The following is a 27,580-nucleotide window of genomic DNA, read 5'->3' on the forward strand; positions in this document are numbered from 1 at the left end:
TTTACCATCTCCCTTTATTTTGTTAAGTGCTGCAAGACATTTTGGTCCTATATAAAACCTTGCATAATAATATTATTAAATTACATTTAGGGGAAATCCATGAATAATAACATACATATTGCAATCTTTGTGTTTTTTTTTTTTACCCTACTAAATTTTTTTGGACACTATTCCACAAGTCCTGGTATATATACATATATATATATAGATCCATATATATATATATATATATATATATATATATATATATATATATACATATATCTATATATATATATATATATATATATATAGATATATAGATATATATCTATATATCTGTATATATATATATATATATATATATATATCCTTACATTATAAGCTCAATGAGAGCAGGGACTGATGTGAATGTACAATATATATTATGTAATATGCTACTTAAATTGACGGCGCTATATAAGTACCTTTAATGTATATATTTTTTTTTAGGCAAGGCTAATAATGTCCCTATTGTAAGATAAATCAAATTCAGTAAAAATATTAATTTTTATATTTATTAAATATGTATTTATTAAAGCATGGGGACAAGAGTTTCGTTGATCAATTTCTTATTTCTATGCGGCTTATATATTTAGGAATAATCGAATTATAGAATATTGTAAAAAAAAAAAATTGCAAATTGCAGAATCTGCCAACACAATAGAGAGATACAGTTCATATCATTATCTAATATATAATATCTATTAAGAAGCAATATTATGCCTTAAAAAAATTAAGGTAGGTGCATGCAGAATCCAAGCATATAAAACAGACAGGTATAAGAGATCTATAAATCAACAAATTTTACCAGTATTTAATCATTACATGGCGGTTGCAAAATACAGGACAACAGCAAGTTGCAAAGGTTATGAAACTCTTGTTATAATGTGTAAAAATTCTACAGCAAGCCGCATATTATTTTTCTTATTATTTATTTATTTCATGTACTTATATAGCGCTGTCAATTTACGCAGCGCTTTACATATACATTGCACATTCACACAGCATAGAAATAAGAAATTGATCAACAAAACTCTTGTCCCTGTGCTTTAATAAATACATATTTAATAAATATAAAAATTAAAAAAAAAATTTGAAATTTTACTGAATTTGCTTTATCTTACAATAAGGACATTATTAGCCTTCCCTAAAAAAAAAAAAAAAAAAAAAAAAAAAAAAAAAAAAAAATACATTATTTTGGATAAAACTTTATGTATATATATATATATATATATTTTTTTTTTTTTTTTGTTACATATAAATGTTCTTCCTAATCAACAGGCATATAAATCTGAAAACAACCTATATAAATTCTATTTTGCGGAATATTTAATAATGAAAAATATTTTGGATAAAACTCTATGTATATATATATATATTTTTTTGTTACACATAAATGTTCTTCCTAATCAGCAGGCATATAAAACTGAAAACAATCTATATCAATTCTATTTTGAGGAATATTTAATAATGAAAAATATTTTGGATAAAACTATATGTATATATATATATATTTTTTGTTACATATAAATGTTCTTCCTAATCAGCAGGCATATAAAACTGAAACAATCTATATCAATTTTATTTTGAGGAATATTTAATAATGAAAAATATTTTGGATAAAACTATATGTATATATATATATATATGTATATATATATATATATATATATATATATATATATATATATTTTTTTTTTTTTTTTGTTACATATAAATGTTCTTCCTAATCAACAGGCATATAAAGCTGAAAACAATCTATATAAATTCTATTTTGAGGAATATTTAATAATGAAAAATATTTTTTTTCCTAGTGACTATATGGGTTAAGGAGAGATATCCTGGGGTCGGGGAGGTTTAGGACCCAGCAGGCACACTCTCAATTGGTTAGGATTTAGGAAAGGAGGGGGAAGGTTGGTGAAGGGTTGTTGTGGAGAGGCTGTCAGGGAGTGTGTGAGAGTGTGTGTTTGGGGGGGGGAGTGACTGCAGTGGGTAGTGTCAGCTAACTATTCACACCATCAGGGGGAGATATTTAACTTGCATTGGAGTGGAGAGCAGAGCACATTAAGGAGTGAGTAGCACAAGGAGAGGGTCATTCTACTGCAAGCTCTGCCTAGAGAAGGGTGACAAGCAGGTTTCAGAAGAGAGGAACCCTGAAAAGCACCTGCCCTGGAGATCCAACCCCAAAGCAGAGGCATCACACTTGTTGACCATTCTCCTGGTACCTTCTGCATTGCAACCTGCTGCTCCCCAGCTCCCATCTGGCCATTGCAGAGAGGGACAGACATCAGACCCCTGGGGCCATCCAGAATGGTGTAGAAGACCATGCCTGAACTGTGAAGGACATCTGGATATATCATTCATTTAAGCAATGTGATACGACAAAGTGTCTTTTTTATCTCTGCACCCACATATATTGTAATACAGAAAAAGGAGGAGGCTTACCAGTGTGCCTCCCAAGAAGCAACATCTCATTTGCACCCAAAAAACATTCTTTCCCTGCCAGAGGAGAAAGAAAAGAGCTTTGCCCTGCACACACACAGCTCCATGTGTTTGCTGTCTCGCTGCTCTCTGTGTCTTTTCATTTGGCTTTAAAAAAAAAAAAAAAAAAAAGGACTTGCTACCCCTTCCATACAAAAGGCTGGAGCCAGAGGAATTGTGACAAAAACTAATTCTCCCTGGATGAGCAAATCTCCATGCAACAGCAAAAAAGGATTCCTTTAAAATTAGGAGGGAGAAAGTGAGAACATCCTTGAGGATGAAGTCTATCGCCTGTGCAGGTCTTCAGGGACTTTGGAACTGTCTAAATTTCAAGGGCAATTCAATTTTTTTACTTTGAGGATCTCTTTTTTTTTTTCAGGATTTTAATATATATATATTTTTTTTAGTTGCTGCACGCTAAGATTTGAGACGCTTGGAAACTCAATGTTTTGGATAAGCTACCAGCCTACATCTCTGCCTATAATTTTCCCCAATTGAAAGGATTAATTTTAATTATTTTTAAACCATTGGCTCCTGTCTCGGAGCAGACTGTATTGCAGAGTCTAGACAAGTTGTCCTGGATGTCACCATGGGGATGGAGCCTATTCCTCTGTGAATTTTTATATCCTGCGAGCCAGCTCCTGCACGGGAATAAGAAAGAGGGGGGCAACCGAAAACTTGGAGGAAGGGGCAAATTAAAAATCTTTGCCTTCCTTGTGTGGTTCACCCTGCTGACAGACACAGCGACTTCTCTGTGAGAAACTTCCTGGCTCCACCAGGCTGCAGATCCCATACAGTATATCCATCTGTGTGTGTGTGTCACACACCGCTGATCTATTTAAAGCCATCTTCTCCGGACTTTGTGTCTATTTCTGAGCTCCGCTACACAGGCCAAGGAGAGAATATAAAGCAATTAGTTGGGTTGAAAAAAGCGTTTGCTAAAACTCATGTGCTCGCCGGTGTTCTGATACCTTTCCCTCTGGATTACTATCATTTTTTATTTCTTTTTGACATCTAAAAGTCGTTTGATTAAACCACGTGGGACAGGGGGGGGGGTGGGAGAACCTTGTTCGTCTTTGAAGGGGGGGTTTAACATCATGAAGAGGATCAATCTCCCTCAGGCGGTTTTGCTTTGCTCCTGTTTGGTTTTAGTTCACCATCAGGGGTCCTGCCAACCGTTTCTCAGGTTTAGACCCTCTCCCAGCGGAGAGTTGCCCGTCTTGCCCGTCATTGAGCAGCCTGACCCAGAGCAGGACCCAAAGGAGCAGGACCTGGATGAGAGGACACTGAGAAAGAAACTTGGCAGCAACTTTGACCCCAATTTCATGGCGGTGGTTTTGCCCAACCTCGTTAATACGTCCACCCACGACTCGCTGACAAAAACTAAAAACCCTGGCGCTATGCCGGTGGACTTGAAGAAGATGGACCTGGGTGAGGCACCTTATGGAGGAAGGATCAAGATGGGGAAGAAAGCCAGGAGAAAGTTCTTACAGTGGTTGTGGGCTTATACTTACTGCCCGGTACTATACACATGGAAGGACTTGGGGGTCAGGTTTTGGCCAAGGTTCATCAAAGAAGGACAATGCTTTTCAGAAAAGTCTTGCTCCTTGCCAGAGGGCATGTACTGCAGACCCCACAAGTCTGTCACCAAAATCTTCCTGAGGTGGCACTGCCAGGGATGGTCAAGGCAGAGGTTCTGCACCTGGATCCCTTTCCAGTATCCAATATTATCGGAGTGTAAGTGCTCGTGTTAACTGCTGCTCATCAATGAAAAAGACTAAGGGGCTGAATGGGTCACTGGTTAAACCTTGCACTTCTGAAGGACAAGTAACCTGGTGCTTTTTTTTTTTTTTTTTTTTATTATTTTTTTTTTTTTTTTCGCCATTGACACTGGGGAACTGGATAGTGAATACAACCACAGTTCGGGCTGGTTGACAGCAGAAAAACTTTGGAGGTGGGGGGGGGGGAGTGGACTCCCTTAACCATTTATGTACTTGCAATGAAGTCACAGAATAAGGTATTCTTGAAAAGGCCAGACAGGGACAGACTTAAAAAAAAAAAAAAAAAGGAATTATTGCCATAAATTAATATTTTTTTTTTTTTTCTGTTGGGATATTAATCAGTTTATGAAGTATTACGATGATAGAAAGTGTTATCTTCCCCGACCTTGCACTGTTGATAACTATAATTATTCATATTATTATTATTGTATTATTGCTATGTATATTATTTTTAAAGCTTGATAAAAGCATCCGGAACTAAGCACCTCCAATCAGATGTTTTATTTTTATATGTAATATAGCTTTTTAACATAAATAAAAAAAAAAAAACCATAAGAACAAAACAGAAAAAAAAAAAAAAGGGAATCTAAATCCAAGTCACCAGCTTTTGTAAATAAATAGATTTTTTTTATGTAATTCTGATGTAATTTTCTCTTTACTGTTGCTAGCTGTATTTTATTTTAAAAAGGGTATTTGTAGTATATAAGATATGGACCAGACTTCAAATCTGTCTCGCGCTGCTCCTTTAACTTAACCCCTGCAATGCCACGATCATGTTCTTCAGTGCTGTACTTACACCCCGCACGTTTTCCTGTAGCGGCCAATGGTAAATCTGATCCACCACACAAATTAATCTGAAACTTATATAGGTATTTTAATATAATAAAATAATTGAGAAATATAAATAACAGCAAAAAAATATAGATGTTTTATAACAGAGTGGTATCTTTTTTTTTTTTTTTTTTAATGTACTATGGGTAGAATTTTTAGCAAGCAGATTTGATTATCTTTGTATATTTATTTATTTGTAAGGATTGCAGGTAAGGAATGCAAAAACAAAAAAAAAAAGACAAAAGCAAATGTGGTTATAATTGCAAAAAGCTATTGGTCAGCTATACTTGAAAGCTCCTTTTTCACGTGACAAGGTATAAATAAGAAAGGAAGTCACGCAAGACGATTTAGGAGAAAATAAATATACAGTGGTTCAAATAAGAATTCTTGGTGTCCTTTATTTAATACGACTGTTTGGCATAACTCTAATTCATAACGAGCGAAATGGCATCGTTAACATCAGACTTTGTTTACTTGGCTGAAGAGTAAAAGGAGTTTTTTTTTACTGAGAGAGGGATTATATCATTCTAGGGGCTGTCTTTTCTTTTTTAGCCATTATTATTTAACAGCGTACTAAGTGTAACAATATGCTTCCAGGATGAGTTCCCATCTAATTACAAAAAAAAGGATATTGTTTTAATAGAATTAATTGAAATCGCTAATCGTAACCAATTAAAATGCCTGCCTTGCAATGAGAACGCGGAGCATGGAGTTCCTGACGCCGTATAAAATTGTATGTGCACCGTCCCCTTTCATACACATTTATGCACATATAGAACAGAAGAGAAAAGCTAACTTTTTTTTTTTCCTTGTTCAGACATGCTTAGCTAGGTATGCTAAATAAAGATTATTTTGCTTCAGAAATCATGCCATGGTTATGTGATGTGGATAGCCAGGATGAAACCATTCCTTAAAGCATATTTAAACCCAAGAAAAAAATGTAATATATTGCAGCTTATCGGCCTTTAGGAATAAGCTGCAATATATTACATATATGACAATGGACTTTTGTTCAAGCTCTTTTTTTTCTTTATTTGCACCTGGTGGATCTGCACGTAACGCCCTTCCTGTTCTAGGGTGACAACACTCACTTGCAGTACTGAATCTGTGAAGCAGTGTTGTCACCCATAACAGGACTACTGAAACCTCCCCCTGTTCTAGGGTGACAATGCTCACTCGCAGTACTGTATCTGTAAAGCAGTGTTGTCACCCATAACAGGACTACTGAAACCTCCCCCTGTTCTAGGGTGACAACGCTCACTTGCAGTACTGAATCTGTGAAGCAGTGTTGTCACTTATAACTGGACTACTGGAGCCTCCCTCTGTTCTAGGATGACAATGCTTATCGAAGTACTGTATCTGTGAAGCAGTGTTGTCACCCATAACAGGACTACTGAAACCTCCCCCTGTTCTAGGGTGACAATGCTCACTCGCAGTACTGTATCTGTAAAGCAGTGTTGTCACCCATAACAGGACTACTGAAACCTCCCCCTGTTCTAGGGTGACAGTGCTCACTCGCAGTACTGTATCTGTGAAGCAGTGTTGTCACCCATAACAGGACTACTGAAACCTTCCCGTGTTCTAGGGTGACAATGCTCACTCGCTGTAGTGAATCTGTGAAGCAGTGTTGTCACTTATAACTGGACTACTGAAACCTCCCCCTGTTCTAGGGTGACAACACTCACTTGCAGTACTGTATCTGTGAAGCAGTGTTGTCACTTATAACTGGACTACTGGAACCTCCCTCTGTTCTAGGGTGACAATGCTCACTCACAGTACTGTATCTGTGAAGCAGTGTTGTCACTTATAACAGGACTACTGAAACCTCCCCGTGTTCTAGGGTGACAATGCTCACTTGCTGTAGTGTATCTGTGAAGCAGTGTTGTTACCCATAACAGGGCAACTGCAACCTCCCCCTGCTCTGGAGTGACAACGCTCACTCCCTGCACTATATCTATGAAGCAGCGTTGTCACTCTAGGACAGGACTACCAAATCGTCTCCCTGTTCCAGGGCAACAATGCTCACTCTCTGTACTGTATCTATGAAGCAGTGTTGTCACACTAGGAAAGGTCTACTGAAACCCCCCCCCCCCCCTGTACTAGGGTGACAACGTTCACTCTCTGTACTGTATCTATGAAGCAGTGTTGTCATCCTAGGACAGAACTACTGTAATTCCCCCCTGTTCTAGGGTTACAATGCTCACTCTCCATACTGTGTCTATGAAGCAAAGTTGTCACCCTAGGACAGGACTACTGAAACTCCCCCCTGTTCTGGGGTGACAACGCTCACTCGCTGCACTGTATCTATGAAGCAAAGTTGTCACCCTAGGACAGGACTACTGAAACTCCCCCCTGTTCTGGGGTGACAACGCTCACTCGTCGTACTGTATCTGTGAAGCAGTGTTGTCACCCATAACAGGACTACTGAAACCTCCCCCTGTTCTAGGGTGATAACGCTCACTTGCTGTTGTCACCCAAGGACAAGACTACTGAAACTTCCCCCTGTTCTGGGGTGACAACCCTCACTCGCCATACTGTATCTATGAAGCAGAGTTGTAACCCTTAGACAGGACTACCAAAAATTCCCCCTGTTCTAGGGACAACACTCACTCGCCATACTGTGTCTATGAAGCAGTCTTGTCACCCTAGGACAGTGATGGTGAACCTTGGCACCCCAGATGTTTTGGAACTACATTTCCCATGATGCTCAACTACACTGCAGAGTGCATGAGCATCATGGGAAATATAGTTCCAAAACATCTGGGGTGCCAAGGTGCCATCACTGTCCTAGGATGAGACTACTGAAACCTCCTCCTTTTCTAAGGGTGACAACACTCACTTGCCGTACTGTGTCTATGAAGCAGCATTGTCACCCTAGGTCTTAGGACAAGACTACTTAAACCTCCCCCTGTTCTAAGGGTGACAACACTCACTTGCCGTACTGTGTCTATGAAGCAGTCTTGTCACCCTAGGTCCTAGGAAAAGACTACTGAAACCTCCGCCTATTCTAAGGGTGACAACACTCACTTGCCGTACTGTATCTATGAAGCCGCATTGTCACCCTAGGTCCTAGGACAAGACTACTGAAACTTCCCTCTATTCTAAGGGTGACAACACTCACTTGCCTTACTGTGTCTATGAAGCCGCATTGTCACCCTATGTCCTAGGAAAAGACTACTGAAACTTCCGCCTATTCTAAGGGTGACAACACTCACTTGCCGTACTGTATCTATGAAGCCGCATTGTCACCCTAGGTCCTAGGACAAGACTACTGAAACTTCCCTCTATTCTAAGGGTGACAACACTCACTTGCCTTACTGTGTCTATGAAGCCGCATTGTCACCCTATGTCCTAGGAAAAGACTACTGAAACTTCCGCCTATTCTAAGGGTGACAACACTCACTTGCCGTACTGTATCTATGAAGCCGCATTGTCACCCTAGCGCAAGACTACAGAAACATCCCCCTTCTCTCTTCTCTTTAATAGAGGGTGGGGTTTTGTAGTCCTTAGAGATGACTGGGAACAATGTAACTGATAAGACTGCAGCACAAGTAGAGAGTACAGAAAGTTTCCGCTGATGAGATTTCTGGCAGGACCAACATGTATATTTTTACACTCGTGGAACAGCTATAATAAAAATTCAGTGGTATGTTATATTATTAGGCTTTCCATGCACTTTCATCAGGCTGGCCACATTACTGTGATGTGTGATTGGTAAGTACAACTTGCAATAAAGAAATAACCTTTGCAGCTTCTTATTAAAGAAGACTCAACCTTTTTTTTTTTTAATTTGCAAGTGAGAGACTGGAAAACGCAGAGCTGCTCCCCACAGACAATAGTCGGCCAGTGTAATAAGCCATTTAGATAGCACCAGGTCTGCTCACTATAAAACTATGGGGGTCTTACATCAAAGACTCTCACAAAGAAAACAGTTAAAAACTGCAGCAGATTTAATAGGTTAAAGGCAAAGGCTTGAGAGAGGGTAAAGGATTTATTTTATTGAGAAATTGATTATATCCCAGTCTAGCCACCATAATTCGTTTTAACACGCTACAATAAAACAAATAGCCCTTTGACACGTAGGGTACGTCTGTAAAGCAACGCAAAGCCCCTCTGGTGGGCAAGGAGAGGGAATTCCAAGGGATCAAAGGGGAAGGACGTCTACGTACGCCAGTTATAATAGGTGTGTGAAGCACATTGTAACATCAATGCTAAAGAGCTACAAAAATACTGCTTTTGTGTATATGACAGTATGAAGCAACTGACAACCTCAGGACCAATAAGCACAGTGGTTATGTTCCCCGCCATAAATGTGGTCATTCAGGGATGTGAGGCGGGAGATTTGATGCTAAAAGGATGGTAATATAATACAGGTATGTTGGTTGTACTACAAATGTTAAAACGCTGCTAGACATCAACAGAGTTGTATAAAGTACTCGAAACCCATACTTGAGTAAAAGTACAAGTGCTCGATCAAAAAGTGACTTGAGTAGAAGTGGAAGTGCTCGATCAAAAAGTGACTTGAGTAGAAGTACTAAAGTATTCAACATTTTTTGTACTTAAGTATTGCAAGTAGTTTTTTTTTAAATGTTGCTACTCAAGTACTGAAAGTAAAAGTACCAGTAGTTTTGAAAAAAAAAATTGCTACTCAAGTACTGAAAGTAAAAGTACAAGTACTGTGTTATGTAGTTATTAAAGAAAGAAGTCAAAAGTTTGAACATCATATTGTTTTTTATTATTTCAAATGCAGCTTTTATACATACAGTAGCATTTATTTTCGTATGTGCTGATAACACACATGTTTTGAGCTTCATGAAACCTGCCATCTACTGTTCTGGCAGTGGTAATTTTTATAATAGTAACGAGTAACTATGCAGCACAAAAAAAAAATATTGGAGTAGAAGCATTGAAATCATTGAAAAAATGTAGTGAAGTAAAAGTGGAAGTAGGAGAAAAAAATTCTACTCTAGGAAAGTACAGATACCGCCTTTCGGTACTTAAGTACAGTAGTGAAGTAGTTCTACTTAGTTACTATACAACCCTGGACATCAATTCTTACCTCTTGTGGACCAAGGTGATAAATCTAAGCCCTAAATTGCAATGCATTTCCAAAGTTCAGATCTATATCTCTACTTTTAGTACTTTGAAGAACATGTGCATGGTCATGGACCTGCCTATGCATCGAGTGGAGGATGCATCAGTGGAGACACATTCCTGTGATCTATCAACTCGCTGTGATCAGACCGTTACTAAAAACCGTGGTTAAGTAAGTATGCTGGGAGTTGACCATGTCAACTGGTGATCAATGTCATCCTTGGCTCCAGGTTTTCTTCCGTGCAAAACACATGGTCAAATAATCTCTGCTGGAAGGGAAACGTCAGCCAATCTGAATTCTGATCCATCCCTCCATATCTGAGGTCATGGGAATAACAGACTAGGCCTTGACAGTTGCTTCTAGTTGCACTCAACTGGAGCCCAGGCAAAAATGAAAACCAACCAATTAAAAGTGCTATGCCTATTTAGTAGTATAAGATGTGCCTCACATGATAGACTTCTTTATGTCTTCAACAGGTCCAAAAACCCAGTGCTGGAAATACAATAAAACCTTGGATTGCGAGCATAATTCGTTCCGGAAACATGTTTGTAATCCAAAGCACTCTTATATCAAAGCAAATTTCCCCATAAGAAATAATGGAAACTCAGATGATTCGTTCCACAAGTCCTTCAGTTTATAGTCTATATACAAAGATTATAGCAATGTGATAGGTTGTGTAACCATAAAATGTCCATCCACAATATGCAGCCTTCCCAAGGGGATTAGAAGCAAAATCTAGCAGAGCTACAGAATATAAGAGAGATGAGAGGCGCCTCTAAGTGTAGCAATATGGTTACATTTAATGAAGGTTCAACATTTAGCAACTCACATGGTTGATGATTAAAATAGGCACACCTAAGTATGCAGGCATCCGGGTAAAGCTGTCCACATAGACCATCATCTGAACCACCGACTCTTACCTTTGTCAGTCTGCAATCGTGACCGGGAAGAATAGCCTGCAGTAGAGTGATCTGAAAGCGAGACTTTGAATCACTCGTGGAGCGAAGTGGGGAAGGGATGATGAAGATGGCTGTGCAGAAGATGGTCTATGTGGACAGCTTTACCCCCAGATGCCTGCATTCTTAGATGTGCCTGTTTTAATCATCAACCATGTGAGTTGCTAAATATTGAACCTTCATTAAATGTAACCATATTGCTACACTTTAGAGGCTCCTCTCTTCTTTTTTTATACATGACGCTACTTATATATCAAGACATCGCTTGTATATCAAGTCAAAATTTATTTAAAAAATGTGCTTGTCTTGCAAAGCGCTCTCAAACCAAGGTTTTACTGTACACTGTTTTACCCTTGCAGCTGGTGGACTGGAATGTGCCTTGCTAGCTAATCTGGCCAACAATCCTCCACCTTGGCTATTGTGTAAACCAACTCAGCATGGTCACACATCCCATATTGCTGAGAAGCTGTCTAGTCTGTCTGTCATATCCATTGAATTCTCTGCTCATTGACTGACACAAGCCTGGACTTGCACAATTGATTGAGTTTTTCATCAGTAGTTCACAATTCCCTATGTATCATATTGTGGGCCGCTGTACTCTGTAGACTCTGTCTTTACATTTCAGTCTCTAGATCACTGCACTTTATAAGCTATGCTATACATTACATAATGAAGACCACTGCCCTCTATTGCTGTGCTGTGCATTACGTACCCCAGATGGCTGCACCCAGTATGCTGTTACATACTTCAGACTTCTCTGTAAACTGTGCTACACATTACATATTTCACACAACTGTATTTTGGACACTTTGTTGAACGTTTTATACCCTGGACTGCTCCTCTCTGTACCCCCTACTGTGTATGACTTACACACTCTAGACCAGCCTTTTTCAACCAGGGTGCCTAGGCACACCGGGGTGCCTTCAGATGTCTTCAGGGGTGCCTTGGCAAAATGCCTAGAAACTACCCAGAAAATTGTATACAAGTCAGCAGGTGGATCAAGCCTACCTATTCATTATGCAAAGCCACAGGTTTTCATTGTGCACCATTACAACCTTCTAGTCGCCAGTGTCCTATCATCATCAGTTGATAAGAAGGATGTTGGGCATCTGCACAATACTCTTATTTGCCCTTCTCCTGCCCCTCTCCATCAGCGCTGAGGTTAGATTAACTGAGTGAGAGAGAGAAACTGAGGGAGAAGAGAAACACTGGAATACTAGTCAGTACCAGTATGCAAAAGTGTTCGCTTTGGGAGAATAAATCACTACTACTGTTGGGTGTCCTACACATATAGTTGTCCTGCATTATGTAAAATTATGTACAATTATTCATTTTTTTTTTTTAGAATGGGGTGCCTCAAGATTGTGCGGAATTGTAAAGGGTGCCTTGACTGAAAAAAAGTTGAGAAACACTGCTCTAGACCAGTGATGGTGAACCTTGGCACCCCAGATGTTTTGGAACTACATTTCCGATTATGCTTATGCACTCTGCAGTGTAGTTAAGCTTTATGGGAAATGTAGTTCCAAAACATGTGGGGTGCCAAGGTTCACCATCACTGCTCTAGACCATTGCTTGTTGTACATTGTGCTGTACATAATGTGCTCCAAACTGCCCACCTTGTATGCTATACTGTAGCCATTCTCAACAAGGGTTCCGTCGAACCCTTAGATTCCTCCAGAGGTTGATAGGAGTTCCTTAGGCTGTGTTTGATTCACCTCTGATCTGATGGTGCCTGCATAGTTCTGGGTCTAGTGCAAGGACATTTTTCCTACTGATCCCCAATTAATTGACGTTCGTAAGGGTTCCCTGAGACCTGAAAATTATTTTAGGGGTTCCTCTGACTTACAAAGGTTGAAAAAGGCTACTATACTCTATAATACATTCTCAACACTGCTGCACTATATATATTGTGCTGTACATTGATTTCCCCCAGGATGCTGTACTTTGCATGCTCTTCTATTGGCGCTTTTCCACTGCATGGAACCGAACGGTTCGGCTCACTTTTGTGCTTTTCCACTGCTGGTACCGCATGGTATAGTGTAGGAACGGTTCGGTACGGTACGGCGGCGCTTTTCCACTGCATGGAACCGAACGGTACGGCTCTGAAAAACAGTACCTACTTGACTGTGGTACCATACCCGGTACCATATCCCACAATCCTTTGCATGCAATCACTACTAGCCACTGATTGGTCAGAGAATCCCACCCACCCCGTTGTTATCCCACCCACTTAACTTTAGTACTACTTTAGTGGAAAAGCAAACCATACCGTACCGAACCGTTCCAACACCGTACCATGCGGAAAAGCAAACCGGGCCAAGCAGGGCCGAGTAGAGCCGAGCCGGTACTTGCAGTGGAAAAGTGCCATATGTGTTACATACCCTGGACCACTACATACCACTTTGTACATTGGCTATTCCAGACTGCCACATTCTGTACAAAGTAATGTACTTTACATACTCTAAATAGTTGCAATCTGTATGTCATGCTGTATGTTACATATTCAGGACTGTTGCACTGTACTGATGGTTTTTTGTTTTTTTTTATAATTGACAATTTTTATTGAAAGTTTATATTTTACAATACAAAAACAGAAAAGAGTAACAATCACTGGAGATCATGCAGAATTCCATTAGCGAACCAACATAGAATGCACATATAGAAGTAACGTGGGTTTTCAATGAAAACCAATAAAGTTGTTACACGGTTCTATAACTGGATATTGCTTATAATACTGAGATGTCAAGTGAATCAATAGCATGGAATCAATGCAATGGGTTCACGAAGTATCTTAGCCAGTGATTCCAAACCCAAGGAGCCTTGGCAAGTGCCCATTGGGTTCATACGAAGTAAAAAAGAAAATAAAAAAGTAACAAGAAGGGGAGAAGTAGAAGAAGTAGGCAGACAAGGCTTGTCATTCCTGGGTCTAGAGGGCATCGACATACAGGATGGAAGATGGGCCTTAAAGCCTCATGGAGGATCTTCCCTGAGATGCCTGGGTTCCCAGATCCCACGATGGCAGTTGACCCTATCATCCAATCGGGCTTGCACTGTACTGATGTTACATACTCTGAACCACTGCATTCGTTCAACTGTGATGTGTATTACATCCAGTGCTGTATTTTGGCCTAGGCAAACAAGGCCCAGGGCCAGGCCTAGGGCGGCACTTTGCAAGGGGGCAGCAAAAAAGCTGCCCCCCACCTCCACCTGAGACTCTATTGGCCACTGGTTGCTAGAGCCGGCTCTCTCAACCCCTCTCTCTCATCCCCCTCTCATCCCCCTCTCTCTCACCCCCCCTCTCTCTCTCATCCCCCCTCTCTCTCTCTCTCATCCCCCCTCCCTCTCTCTCTCATCCCCCCTCTCTCTCTCTCATCCCCCCTCTCTCTCTCATCCCCCCTCTCTCTCTCTCATCCCCCCTCTCTCTCTCTCATCCCCCCTCTCTTTCTCTCACCCCCCTCTCTCTCTCATCCCCCCTCTCTCTCATCCCTCCTCTCTTTCATCCCTCCTCTCTCATCCCCCCTCTCTCTCTCTCTCCCTCACCCTCACCCCCCCCTCTCCCTCACCCTTCTCTCTCTCCCACCCCCTCTCACCCCCCCCCACGTGAGATCTCAGCGGTTCATGCTGGGACTTGTAGTCCTTCAATTTTGGAGGGAGTCACATCCGTTAAAAAAGGAGTGGGGCAAATTTACAAAGGAGGGGGGGGGGGGCGCCCAATTTTAGTCTTGCCTAGGGCAGCACAAAACCAAAATACACCACTGATTACATCCTGAGGAATACCTCAATCTGTTTTCTGTGCTGGAGATTACAACATTCAGACTACAATACTCTTTACACTCTGCTATACACATAAGTTATTTGTACAACTAAGGACCCTCTAGTATGATGACAAAGCCCAACTCCAGCTCAAAAGCTAACTACAAATTGAAAACAGAATACCTTCCAGGGAAGCAAGGGGCTATGACTCTTTGTAGCTTATTTGTCTGTGGTGCCAATAATCTGGAGGGTATTCTGTTTTCAACAGCTAAGTACACAGCTAAATAAATACATGTGATTTGTCTTACTTGGTCAAGAATATTTATTTTGTTCAGCAAGCCTTGTGATCCAGGCATCCCTGCCTGACAGCACTGTTAGGTCAGTGGCCTTACATTTATCCACTGCAGGTAGACGATACAGTTGGCCACCAACCTACCCCCAGACTTCTGGTTGGACAGTACTGGAGGATCACTTTCCTCACTCGGTTCTCTTCTCCCATCAGCAGGCTCTCTCTGTTAACCCGATAATGACTATGACAATTAACCTGGCAATGCTAGCTTGCACAATGACGTAGAGTCTTATTGACTCGCAGGGCTGCCACATCCTCCTGTTCTGTTGTCCCTTGGATTACAGGAAGATGATATAAAGAAGCTTTAAACCCAATCTATTCTCAATCTACTCCCACTATTCATGTTGGATTTTAACTTCACAAACATTTTTTTAAATGTCCAGAAATAGGAGATATAATACATTGTACAGTTATATACATATTGTAGAGTATAGTGCAGTATAGGAGATCAACCTTTTAGGGTATTAGGGTTTTTCAGTAGGGGAAGAAGGTGAAGGTGTGTGTCTGAAGCATTGGGGTTGTTGGGTTGAATTTGAAAGGCAAACGAATGGTACAGTGGACTGTGGGAAATGCTACTGAAGGGTAGTAAAGTGTGGACCCCGTAGAGTCGGTAGTGTGGTAGAAGAGAAAAGTTGGGTGGCTAGGGAATTGGGGTTAGGTAAGAGTGGGAATTGGGAAAGGGGAGGCAGGGCCGATCCTAGGGTCACAGGCGCCTGGGTGCAGAAATTCTTCTGGCGCCCCCACATGGGCGTGGTTATCTTACTAACTCCTCCCCTTTACAAATGTTTCTATGGCAATGGCACAAACACAGAGATGCTCCCCTAAGGACCCTCCCACGATCTCTTGACAATAAACAAATTACAGTAAGAGAAGCAGAGTACTCTAATGGGACCTGGAGGGGGTCTCTCTAATGGACACAGAGAGGGCATCTGTTAGAGAGTCTGTTAGACAGAGACAAGAGATGGTCAGAGACTGCGGATATGATACAAGAGATCTATGCATTGATGCAGCCTCATTAGTGCCCACCAAATGCAGCCTCATCAGTGCCCATCAATGTAGCCTCATCAGTGCCCACCAAATGCAGTCTACCAGAGCCCACCAAATGCAGCCTACCAGTGCCCACCAAATGCAGCCTACCAGTGCCCACCAAATGCCAGTGCCCACCGAATGCAGCCTACCAAATGCAGCCTACCAGTGCCCACCAAATGCAGCCTACCAGTGCCCACCAAATGCCAGTGCCCACTGAATGCAGCCTACCAAATGCAGCTTACCAGTGCCCACCAAATGCAGCCTACCAGTGCCCACCAAATGCAGCCTACCAGTGCCCACCAAATGCAGCCTACCAGAGCCCACCAAATGCAGTCTACCAGAGCCCACCAAATGCAGCCTACCAGTGCCCACCAAATGCAGCTTACCGGAGCCCACCAAATGCAGATTACTAAATAAAATCAATTCTTATTTGAAAACATTGTACACTAATCTACACTATTTTAATGTTGTACTACTCTGCCTCTGGTTGGTTGGCAAACGATGGAAATGATGTGTATTGTCCCACCCCATCCACCACCGAAGCAACAGTGCAAAATGAGAGTGGTTTCCAGATGTGACGCTTCATGTGTGTAGTTATGACAAGTCTATGGCGCTGGCACACTGATCCATGTCCTCCCTAGGATGGAAGAAAGATACTCACGTTTCCAACAGTCCCTCTGGTGCTGGCATAAGCTCCTCTGTGGCAGTTTTCAGGCCTCTTTAGCGGTCAGTTTGGAGTCACATCACTACTGCGCATGCGTAGGAGCTAGTCATCCCGGCACACAAGATCAGGCCAGTTGCTGTAGGCTTGGGCAGCTCAGCTTACATTTCAGGGATTGCTGTGATCAGGTAGGTAGGTGTCATTTATTGCAGAAGACACTTTGCATGTCTTTTCTGTAATAACTGCCTCCCTACTCACACTGACTTACAATGGAACTTCATTTCTGCTTTAAGTGCCGGTTCACATTATTGCGGTTTGCGAGATCACATGTAATTTGGAGTGCACTGCTCCTAAATTACATGCGATCTGATGTGCGGATGCGAGTTCAGCCATACACTTTGTATGGCTGAATTTGCAGCGCATCCGCAGCAAACTCGCACATGAGGCATTTTTTGAGCCGCATCAGAATCGGATCGCACAGTGGTTCACACTTGTGCGATCCGATTCTGTGCGAACTTGCAGATCGCACTGTGATATGCGATCAAACTGGGGGTGTCATTAACTTTTAATTGACACCCCCTGCAGTATCACATATGGCAGTGAACTGCCAGATGTGTGGATGCGATGCGGGAACATGCTGCATATTCGCAGCGTTCCCGCATCGCGGAAGTGTGAACCGGCACTAAGAATTAGTAAACTGATATATTATTTTTTGTTTTGGGGTTTATTACCACATTAGGGAAACCACTGCACATCTTATACACAAACCAAATAAAACAAGAAAGAAACAGACACAGGGATACTTATTTAATACTAATCAGAATAATATAGGCAGCTCTAAAATAAAGAAATGCTCTGATGAATAATCCCAGTAAAAACTTCTGGTGGGACCCCACCACTTCAATAAGCATAAGGCCCCTTTCACACGAACGATCCGATCAGATCCGACCTGTCAGTTTTTTAGGTGGACCTAATCGGATCCTCCATGCATCCCTATGGGGCAGCAGATGTCAGCGGTGACATGTCTGCTGACACCCGCTGCCATCCACATCCGATCCTGTCCGTGAAGTCCGGACGGATGGAAACCCTATTTTCCATCCGTCCAGCGGATCGGATGAGAATGGACAAGCGGTCCGTTCTCTTCCGATTCCCCCATAGAGGACAGCGGGGAATCTGACACCTCCCTCTCTGCACACAGAGCAGAGATGGAGCTGTCATCCGCCTGCTCAGCAGGGATCGGCGGATCGATCCCCCGCTGAGCAGAGAACGGTCCGCACCGGGCAGCAGACCGTGTGAAAGGAGCCTAAAGAAAAAAAGAAAAGAAGATCCCACAGTGCTTATACCTGAGTGATAGAGGGGGATGCACTACCTACTGGAAACACACATGGCTGACCCTGGTAGTGGTGCACTATACACATATCATCAGTGATGCCCAGGGATGGAAAGTCAGGCTCAGGTCACCATACTATCTGACTCACCTGTCTAGAGGAAAGAATATTCAGACCCCCCCCCTGAAATTACACAGCATTTGGGCACTCTTACTTCCATCTGCCAGGTAACAAGTGCCAGCAACACCAGCATTTCCTGCATGTCATGTGGATTGGTGCACTCTCCAAAACGGTCCCCAGTGTACTTTGTCACTGAACATAAAGTTCCTGCTTTTCCCTTCACATCATGTGTTAGTAAGGTGCTGACATTTTCTAGAAGACATTGCTGGCTGGGGAGGAAGATGGCAGGGAATGGGACCAATTGTAACTATTGTATATGCACCCACAGCAGTGTATAATTCAGGTTTATTATACACCACTATGTGTGCAGATAGAGAAGTTACAATTGTCCCGCCCCCTGCCATCTATTCTCCCCAGCAGCTGCTGTTAGTCTGTGTATGGAACAAGGGGGCGGAGCCCCGTATACCGGCCCCGCCCACCCCGACATCAATGCTTGATTTTGACAGTTCCACTCACTGTCATTGTGGCCGCCCCCTGCTTGCCCACCAACCATCACTGGATACAGATAGATGTTACACTGCTGGCCACTATAGTAACGCCAGCATTTTATGGTCAGTAACAACGGGGGAAACAGTAATTAGTTAGATTACTAGTGCTGGAGGAGGGGAGGACTCTGCCACTGCTGGAGCTTCGGCGCCCCTCCTCCGTCTCAGCTTGCAGCGCCTGGGTGCATTGAACCCTGTGCACCCGCCTCGGATCGGCCCTGAGGGGAGGTATGGGAGAAAGGAAGGGTTTAACCTCCCTAGCGGTATTCCCGAGTGTGGCTCGGGGTTAAATTTCAGTGCCAAAAGCGGTAACCCCGAGCCACACTCGGGGTACCGCTAGGAAGATCGCTGGATCCTGGAAGAGAGGGTACTCACCTTGTCCCCGGGATCCAGCGATGTATCCCGGCGTTGTGTGCGACGTCCAGATCTTCCTCCCGATGCTCTGTGCCCTGGCTTCCGTCTCCTGCTACGTGACGCTCGCAGGGGGATGGAACCGGCGGCAAATTTAAATAGTAAAACACACCAAACACACTGATATATTACAAAATAAAATAAATCCACATTAGTTTGCCCCCCAGTGCCCTTTCCTGCAGTTTTACTGTACTTAAAAAATCATATGTAAATAGTTGGTTTGGGCTGCTCATTCTTAAGAATTACGTGCAAAATAATGGTACCGCTTTCAGCACCTAAAATCGGAAAGAATCATACCGCCAGGGAGGTTAAGAAGATGGACAGAAGTGGTGGGAAAGAAAAGAGGGAAGAGAGGAGAACAGGATGGAAGAGGAGGATTGGAATAGAGGATAAGGGAAGGGAAGGGAAGAGAAGGGAACAGAAGGGAAGAGAAGAAAAGGGAAGAGAAGAGAAGGAAAGAGAAGGAGAAGGGAAGAGAGAAGAGAAGAGAATGGAAGGAAAGAGAAGAGAAGAGAAGAGAAGAGAAGAGAAGAGAAGAGAAGAGAAGAGAAGAAAAGAGAAGGGAGGAGAAGGGAAGGGAAGGGAAGGGAAGAGAAGAGAAGGGAAGAGCAGAGAAGGGAAGAGAAGAAAAGGGAAGAAAAGGGAAGAGAAGGGAAGAGAAGGGAAGAGAAGGGAAGAGAGAAGAAAAGAGAATGGAATGGAAGGAAAGAGAAGAGAAAAGAAGGGAGGAGAAGAAAAGGGAAGGGAAGAGAAGAGAAGGGAAGAGAAGAAAAGGGAAGGGAAGAAAAGGGAAGAGAGAATAGAAGAGAAGAGAAGGAGAAGAGTTGAGGAGAGGAGAGGGAGTAGTAGAAATGACCAGGGGTCATCTACCATTTAAATAGCAAAAGTTACTGGTAATGGTTGGTCACATGTACGATACCCACATTGGAGTTTTAAAGCCCTGCTCCTAAAAAAAAATGTTTTTTTTTTTTTTCTTTTGGTTAGACCGAGTGAAGGGTTAAAACCTTTGTCACGCATTTATTGATCAGGAATATTTTTAATGTAAGTCAAAACATTAACTAAAAGGTTTTCGGGGTGAGAAAGAGTTATGACCGTGCTCTAGTGGCACCCTATTATCTTATTTCTTGTCCAGGAGTCACCATGACAGCAAGAAAATGTAGATCTTCCCAGTGTGATCACAGGCCAAAATAGAAAGAATTTCTAAGCTTTCTATGCTATGTTACTGTTATTTGCACAGAACAATTGGGTTGCATTTAGTTACATTGGGAGGCGTGAAGACACCCATGTTATAGGAGGAAGAAGATGCCGAGAAGTGGACAGGGAAGATGTCTGGAACTATGGTGCAGAAAACACAGGTAAAAGTCATAAAGAAGGACTGAATCAGCCTACTGGACTTCCAACTATAAATTGTCTAAAATATAGTTTGCCTTTAAAGAAAAAAAAGTGAGAAGCATGCAGGGAACAAGAAACAGTGTGAAAACTCATATCTGGTAATATTGTGGATGACCACATAGGAGGTGTTTGCACAACCTGAGGTATTTGCTTTGGGAGAAAACTCCACACAGGTCTTTTGGTGAATTCACTCTTGATGCACTTAAAGTGGAACTTCACTCTCCCAATCAACATTGACTATTTTTAATCATCATGCTGCTAGCATTAGTAATCTTAGTTACTTTCTGGTTTCTTGCCTAGGCAAATGTAATCATTCATTCCAGGAGTCTTCAGAATGGAAGGAGAGGAGGAGGGGTTTTCTAAGCTAAGCACACTCTCCTGCATGAATGCTTGAGTTAAGGGCAGATGGATCCCAGGAAGTAAATAATTTGCCCTTACTCAAGATGACCACAGCCAGAAATGCTAGGGCGGGGGGGGGTTTCGAAATGATTTCTCAACAAAATAAAGCATAGAGACGTGGATGGATGGGGGGGAGTTTGCTTTGAATATTTAAAATTAATTAAATAGTGTTTTTGGTTTGTGGTGCTCAGATGGATGGGAAACATAATACCAGAAAAAAAAAGCCTTTCAGGTAGTAGAGGCAGACAGAGGGGACATCAACATAATTTTTTTGTGAAAAGTTGATTCCCCTCTAACTTGATCAATAGCATTGATTCGGGTGCTTCTGTTACCTAACAATCTATTTCTTGTTATTCCAATCCCAACTATTATTGTAATTGCTACAACACTTTAAAGTGTTACTAAACCCACAACAGTAAAATCAGTCTGTATATGTAGTAAAGCCTGCTTGTTATACTCACTGTGTAATCCTCACTCACTGAGCTAATATTCCGCATTGTGTAAAAAGGCTGTTTGATCCTGTTTTCTCTGATCCTCCCCTTCTTCCACAGTCCCCTAAGCATCTCCTGATAGTACAGAGCCCTAGGAGGCACTCTGCACATGCTCAGTTTGTTGTGTATTGCTAGAGAGTTTTATTTTTTTTCATGGGAGGGTGCATGTGATCAGCACAGGGCCAATCAGCACTGTCCAAACAGAGGGTCAAGGGTCATGCAGCCTCATAGGACAGTCAGAGGAGAAGGAAAACTCCTGCTACAAGCTTTAACCAGTGCTCGGCCGGACACTGATAGAAGTCACAAGACTACTACATACTGCTGATGAGAAAAGGTATTTAGTAGTTTATATTTACTAAAATAATTGAATTTCCATGTTCTGTGTACTGTGGGGAGACCAGATATAGTGAATGCAGGCTCCTGGGTTTAGTAACACTTTAACTGATTTTCTCAGAATACTTATATAACATTACATCATGAACTCAGGAGCCAATCAGTCTCAGAACCTGAAGGAGCCATATCGATGGAAAAATTTTAATCTCTGCAGCATCTCTTTTTAGTTTTAGATTAGAGTTATAAATTCTTAAAAACTGGTCAATGTTATTTTTCATTGTGTGTCCCTTTGGGGAGATTCCCCTTCACGTCCTGTCTTATAGACACAACAGGATCCTTTGCTCCCCCTTCCTTAATCTGACCCTGCACCAGTGGCGGCTGGTCATACGCGGCGCAGGGGCGCCGCCCCCCCTATCCATGCATCCGGCCCCCTAATTTACATGTGGGGTGCGGGACGCATGGAGTTCAATGGGGCTTTTTTTTTAGCCATGTGATTAGAGCCAGAGGCTCTCACAGGCTAAAAAAAAAGGGTGGGCTCGGGGCGCAGAGCAGTGCGCCCCGAGCCCACCCAGTTGTCACACGGATCATCCTCCTGGCCAATCAGGAAGCGGGTTTTGAGACCCGTTTCCCAATTGGCCGGAAGGAGAAGCCATGCCATTGGGCATGGAGGAGGAGGGAGGAGACGCAGAAGACGGGGAAGAAGCCGAAGCTGCCGCCGCTGCCTGCTGCTGCATCCAGGAAGGGTGGGTGAGTGGGGGGGGGCCTCTCTGTCCTCTCCTCTCCTCTCCTGTCTCCCCTGTCTTCCTGTGGTCCGGGGAGGGGGTATGGTGTGTGGGCTGGTGTGGTCCAGGGGGGGGGAGGTATGGTGCGGTCAGTCTGCCGACCCCCTCGGCCCATGGAGCACCAGCCACCACTGTCTTGTACTAGTGGATTTTTTAACGACCATTTATACAAAAATTCTCAGTACATTTGATGACTTGCCAAATGTAATTTGAAAGGGCTTCAAGATCTAATTTTCTTTTAGCATTCGATTTTGTAACAAATGTAATTTTTCAAACAAATACTGCGTACGCTGCTAGAAATTCATCAATTCGAGAAAAGTTTATGTAATTACCCAAAAGAAAACTGCATATGCTGCTAGAAATACATTAATTCAAGAAAAATTACCCATTCTGCTCCTCCAAATTTGTAAACTATGGTAAAAAATTAACAACGAGTTAACCCTACTAACGATTGGAAAATCAAAAGATCCTTATTATGTTGGCTTGTGATTTCTCCCTGTCGCCAGTAGATGTCACTGGTATCACTGGTCATAATAAGAGATTTAACAAACAAAACTAAGTTATGAATATATATATATTTATTTTAGCCAATCCCGTAGGAGTGTTATTGCAATTGGTGCATGCTGGGGGGGATATAAATATCTGGGGCAGGATATGTGCTCTCTCTTTCTCTCTTTCCTTGGGCTAAGGCCCAGGGAGGTGCTGCTGGATGGAGCTCTGCTGTTAAACCCAGTAGCATGGTTTGGGGCCTTTTATGTGCTGGCAGTGGTCCTGAAGCTGTCCTGCCTGGTCTGGAAGAAGCTGTGCCAAGGAGGAGACCCAAAGGAGTTCCCTCGCTGGAGAAAGCCAGGAAGAAGACTGGTCTCTTTAAAAGGGCCTGGTGACTCACTTGGAGGACGCACTGAAATTTGGGATCTTGTTGCTGGGTTGGCTTAAAGGTTCTAACACTGTAATGCTGGACATGGATCTGGAGAGTCTGTAAGTGATCTGCTGCAGTATCTTAGAAAAACCATACACAGTTCGAATCATGTATGGGCAGGCTGAATGTACTAAGTTGATGAATCAATCAACTTGGGTACAACCAGCATGCCGGGCTTTACCTTTGAATATCGCTAGGGGCTGCTATAGCCGCTAGCAATAATCACTGTTTTCCCCCAGCAGGGATGGCTTCCCCTGCCCCCCCACCCTCCCCATCCCACCAGGAGAAGACAATGGCCCGGCAGGAGGGATTGCTGCATTAATACTGTCTGTGTTGATGTGGGGATCAAGCGAATTTCTTTATTGCGACCCGTGGTTGCAGGAAAAAAAATTTCTCTGTGTGGGGCTCTGGGGTGAAATGGTAACCCGCTTATTCCTCTAGAGGTGCTATCCTGCCTCTAGAGGTGCTATCCTGCCTTTGGGGTGTCAGAGAGGTGCTACTTCTGTCCCCTCCACTATGTGCAGTGGTACCATCCTCTGACCCCTATGTCACTGCTTGGTCCTATAGTGAGGTAAGGGGTCAAGGAGGTAGGATGTCAGCATGAGTGTATAATGCCTGTCTTCCCCACTATGTGCAGCGGCACCATACTCCGACCCCTATAACACTGCTCAGTCCTATAGTGAGGTACTGTAGGTTGGTAACAAGGTAGGGTGTCACCATGAAAGTCAGATGTCTGTCTCCCCCACTATGCACAGTGGTTCCATCCTCTGACACCTATGTCACTGCTTAGACCTATAGTGAGTTAGGTTGTCAATAAGGTAGGGTGTCACCATGAAAGTCATATGTCTGTCTCCCATACTATGCACAGTTGTTCATCCTCTGACGCCTATGTCACTGCTTAGACCTATAGTGAGGTAGGTTGTCAATAAGGTAGGGTGTCACCATGAAAGTCATATGTCTGTCTCCCATACCATGCACATTTGTTCATCCTCTGACGCCTATGTCACTGTTTAGGCCTTTAGTGAGGTAGGTTGTCAATGAGGTAGGGTGTTGGCATGAGAGTCAGATGTCTGTCTCCATCACCAGGTGCAGAATGGAACTGCAGCATGCAGCAGGGGGAACAGATATCCAGCACTCCCAGAAATGTTGAATGCTTAAGAGTCTAAATGAAGTTGCAGTGTTGGAAAGGAGATGAGGTAGGAGATATGGACTGCCACAAAGAAGAGAATAAGAACATTGCGGGGCAACTTTCTTTTTTATTTATTTATTTTTTTCCTAATGGGTTTGCTTTAAAATATATCTAAATATACATTTTTTTAGTGTTTAAATGCTTCCGTGCTCTATCAAAATCTAAAGCTGCTGAGGAATGGCTCCATTTGTGTTTTGCCCAAGCTCTACTTGGGTTTAAGTAAAGTCCACAGTGTTTAAAGCCATCCAAGACTGAGAATATGCATCTTTCAAAAAAAAAAAATTTAGCTGTAATGAGAAAAAGTTTTTAAATCATCAGAAAATGAAGAAGCTATTAACACAATACTTGAATTTTCAGTCATAAAGCCTGCCGATCTTCTGCCTTACCTTGTAAAGCGCACAGATGGAAATTGTTTGTGATAAGTAGATATGACTTCTATCCCTATTTATCAGACAATATAATTTAATCTCCTTACTTATATTAAAGGAACGCCAAGTCCAATTTTATTCTCTAGAGCTGCATCACCATCTTGAGGAAAAACTGGGCCACTGCAGGCCTGTACTTTAACCATCTTAACCAGGGGACTTGACTCCTAACCTCATAAAAATTCTACGCCTTACCTTTTTCTTTTACCTATCTGATTCTGCCACTATCCCTCACCCTTTTGCCTCAACTAGGAAATAATTTTTCAAAAAACGGTGACAACACTATGACTCTAGGAAGTGGCGGTGTTGTCACCATTGCAGGCGCGCACACGACTACGGTCAAATAAGAATTAGGGTGCCTATGAGCATCAAGAAGGTCATAATGTATACTACTACTGCTATGTAATGTTACACCACCCATACACATGTAGATTTGTCTTATTCTAAAAAAATTACCAGATTCTTTCAGAATTGAACAGATTCTTGACAGCCGATATTCTGCCGAAAGCTCCAACTTGCCGAGAACTCCAACAACGTTATTTCCGGTGAATGTACACCAGAAATAATTAGAGATTTCAACCACTTGGTGTTTTCATAGAACACCGGCAGCCTTTACACTAAGGTAGATGCTATAATTGGTGGAGATTGTTAGTCCACCCGCTAGTAACCTAAAACATGACCGCCTCAAAGTCGGCGACAACTAGCGGGCGGACTAACAATCTGCCGGTATTCTGTGAAAACACCAAGTGGTCGAAATCTTCAATTATGCCTGGTGTACAGTCAGACAGTTCTCGGCAAGTTTCAGCAGAACACTGGCGTTTTTCTCTTTCCTTTTACACTCTGAATTATGGAACGGCATCCTAACCAATAATGCGGCATTGCATTGTACATAATGACATCAGTGTGCTGCCATTGGACAAACTGCCAAGGTGAAGCAGCTTCGGGGGACTGGTTGCACGGAGTGGATGAAGCTTGTGGGAGCAAGTGATAAGGTAAGGAAAACTAATTTTAAAAGAAGAACTTCACTCCTTCAGTTAAAATTGTAGCACCCTCCTATTGTAGAGTAGGGTGATAGGTATATTTTGTTAGCTTCACTGTAGTCAGAAGAGCAATTGGTTAATTAATTAGGGCTGCTCAGTGTTTCACTCTGCTCTGTTGTTTTTCTCTGTCTTCTAGAGGATTCGAGAACCATATTGGGAGGAAGAACAGGGCATGCAGCCTGAATATGTATGAGACTCCAACCAATCACTGTGGAGAAGTGCCCAGTAGGTGGTGGAAGAGCCTATAAATAGTCTAAGGCCTAAACAGCAAGCAGCAGTGTTCCTGGGTCCAGTCCTGCAGTAGGAAAACCCTGGCATGGGCTCTGCCCCTGGTGCAGGACCATAGAAGAGGCTTTTAGGAAAACACCAAGGTCCCAGCTAGGCTTAGGTGGGGGGCCTATGCACAAGTTGCATCTGGAGAAGCTCACTGGAGAAAGCCAGGATGAAGTTGGTGGAAAAGAGTGCAGCTGTCCTATGGTGGTGTGAGTCTACATCTCCCTCACTAGAAGGAGCCTGGTGGAAATTAGCAGAATGCAACCAATGATCCTGTGAAAAAGCTACCCCAGCGCTGAAGAGTAGTGAATGTGTGTAGCTTTTAACTAGTACAGCTCACCATCAGCATAGAGATCCTGTGGGACATTCCTTGTTTTGTACAGTGCAGCCAGAAGTGAGCAGTCCTCAGATTATTCATTTCTACAGATTACCAGGGTATCTCAAGCTCCCTATCCTTATCCAAGTTCATTGTTCCTAATAAAACCCAAAAATAAAAAGAAAGTCCTAGACTGTTCTTTGGAGCCAGTGGAAGAGTGCTGTGTGCCTGGCTGTATGTGCTCTAATGTGGAATTATTATTATATTACTACTATACAGGATTCATATACTGCTAACAGTTTGCGCAACGCTTTACAATATAAAGGGAGACAATACAGCAACAATACAATTTAATACAAGAGGGTTAGGAAGGCTCTGCTTCTTTGAGCTTACAATCTAATAGGGAGGGGCTGGTGGAACAAAAGGTAATAACTGTGAGGGAGGAACTGATAGGAGAGATAGAATATTTGGTTATTAGCTGAAGGCAGGATATGCTTCCCTGAAGAAAAAAGTCTTCAGGGATCGCCTAAAAGTGGACAGAGAAGGAGATATCTGGACAGATTGGGGTAGGGATTTCCAGAGGATGGGAGAGGCTCTGGAGAAGTCCTGGAGACGAGCATGGGAGGAGGAGACAAGGGAGCTAGAGAGCAGGAGGTCTTG

At 42.6% G+C, this 27,580-nt stretch overlaps 1 protein-coding gene across 1 annotated transcript; it reads left to right on the forward strand.

The window, feature by feature from the left end:
• The first annotated feature begins 2,074 nt into the window (after positions 1-2,074).
• LOC309558320 (noggin-2-like) lies at positions 2,075-4,764 on the forward strand. The gene has a single exon (XM_082261376.1). It carries the CDS (start codon positions 3,600-3,602, stop codon positions 4,254-4,256), a length of 657 nt encoding a protein of 218 aa, XP_082117502.1. The 5' UTR covers positions 2,075-3,599; the 3' UTR covers positions 4,257-4,764.
• Positions 4,765-27,580: the final 22,816 nt, after the last annotated feature.

This window comes from Pelophylax lessonae (genome assembly GCF_965119305.1).
Source record: "Pelophylax lessonae genome assembly, chromosome: 6".
Taxonomy (NCBI): Eukaryota; Metazoa; Chordata; class Amphibia; order Anura; family Ranidae; genus Pelophylax; species Pelophylax lessonae.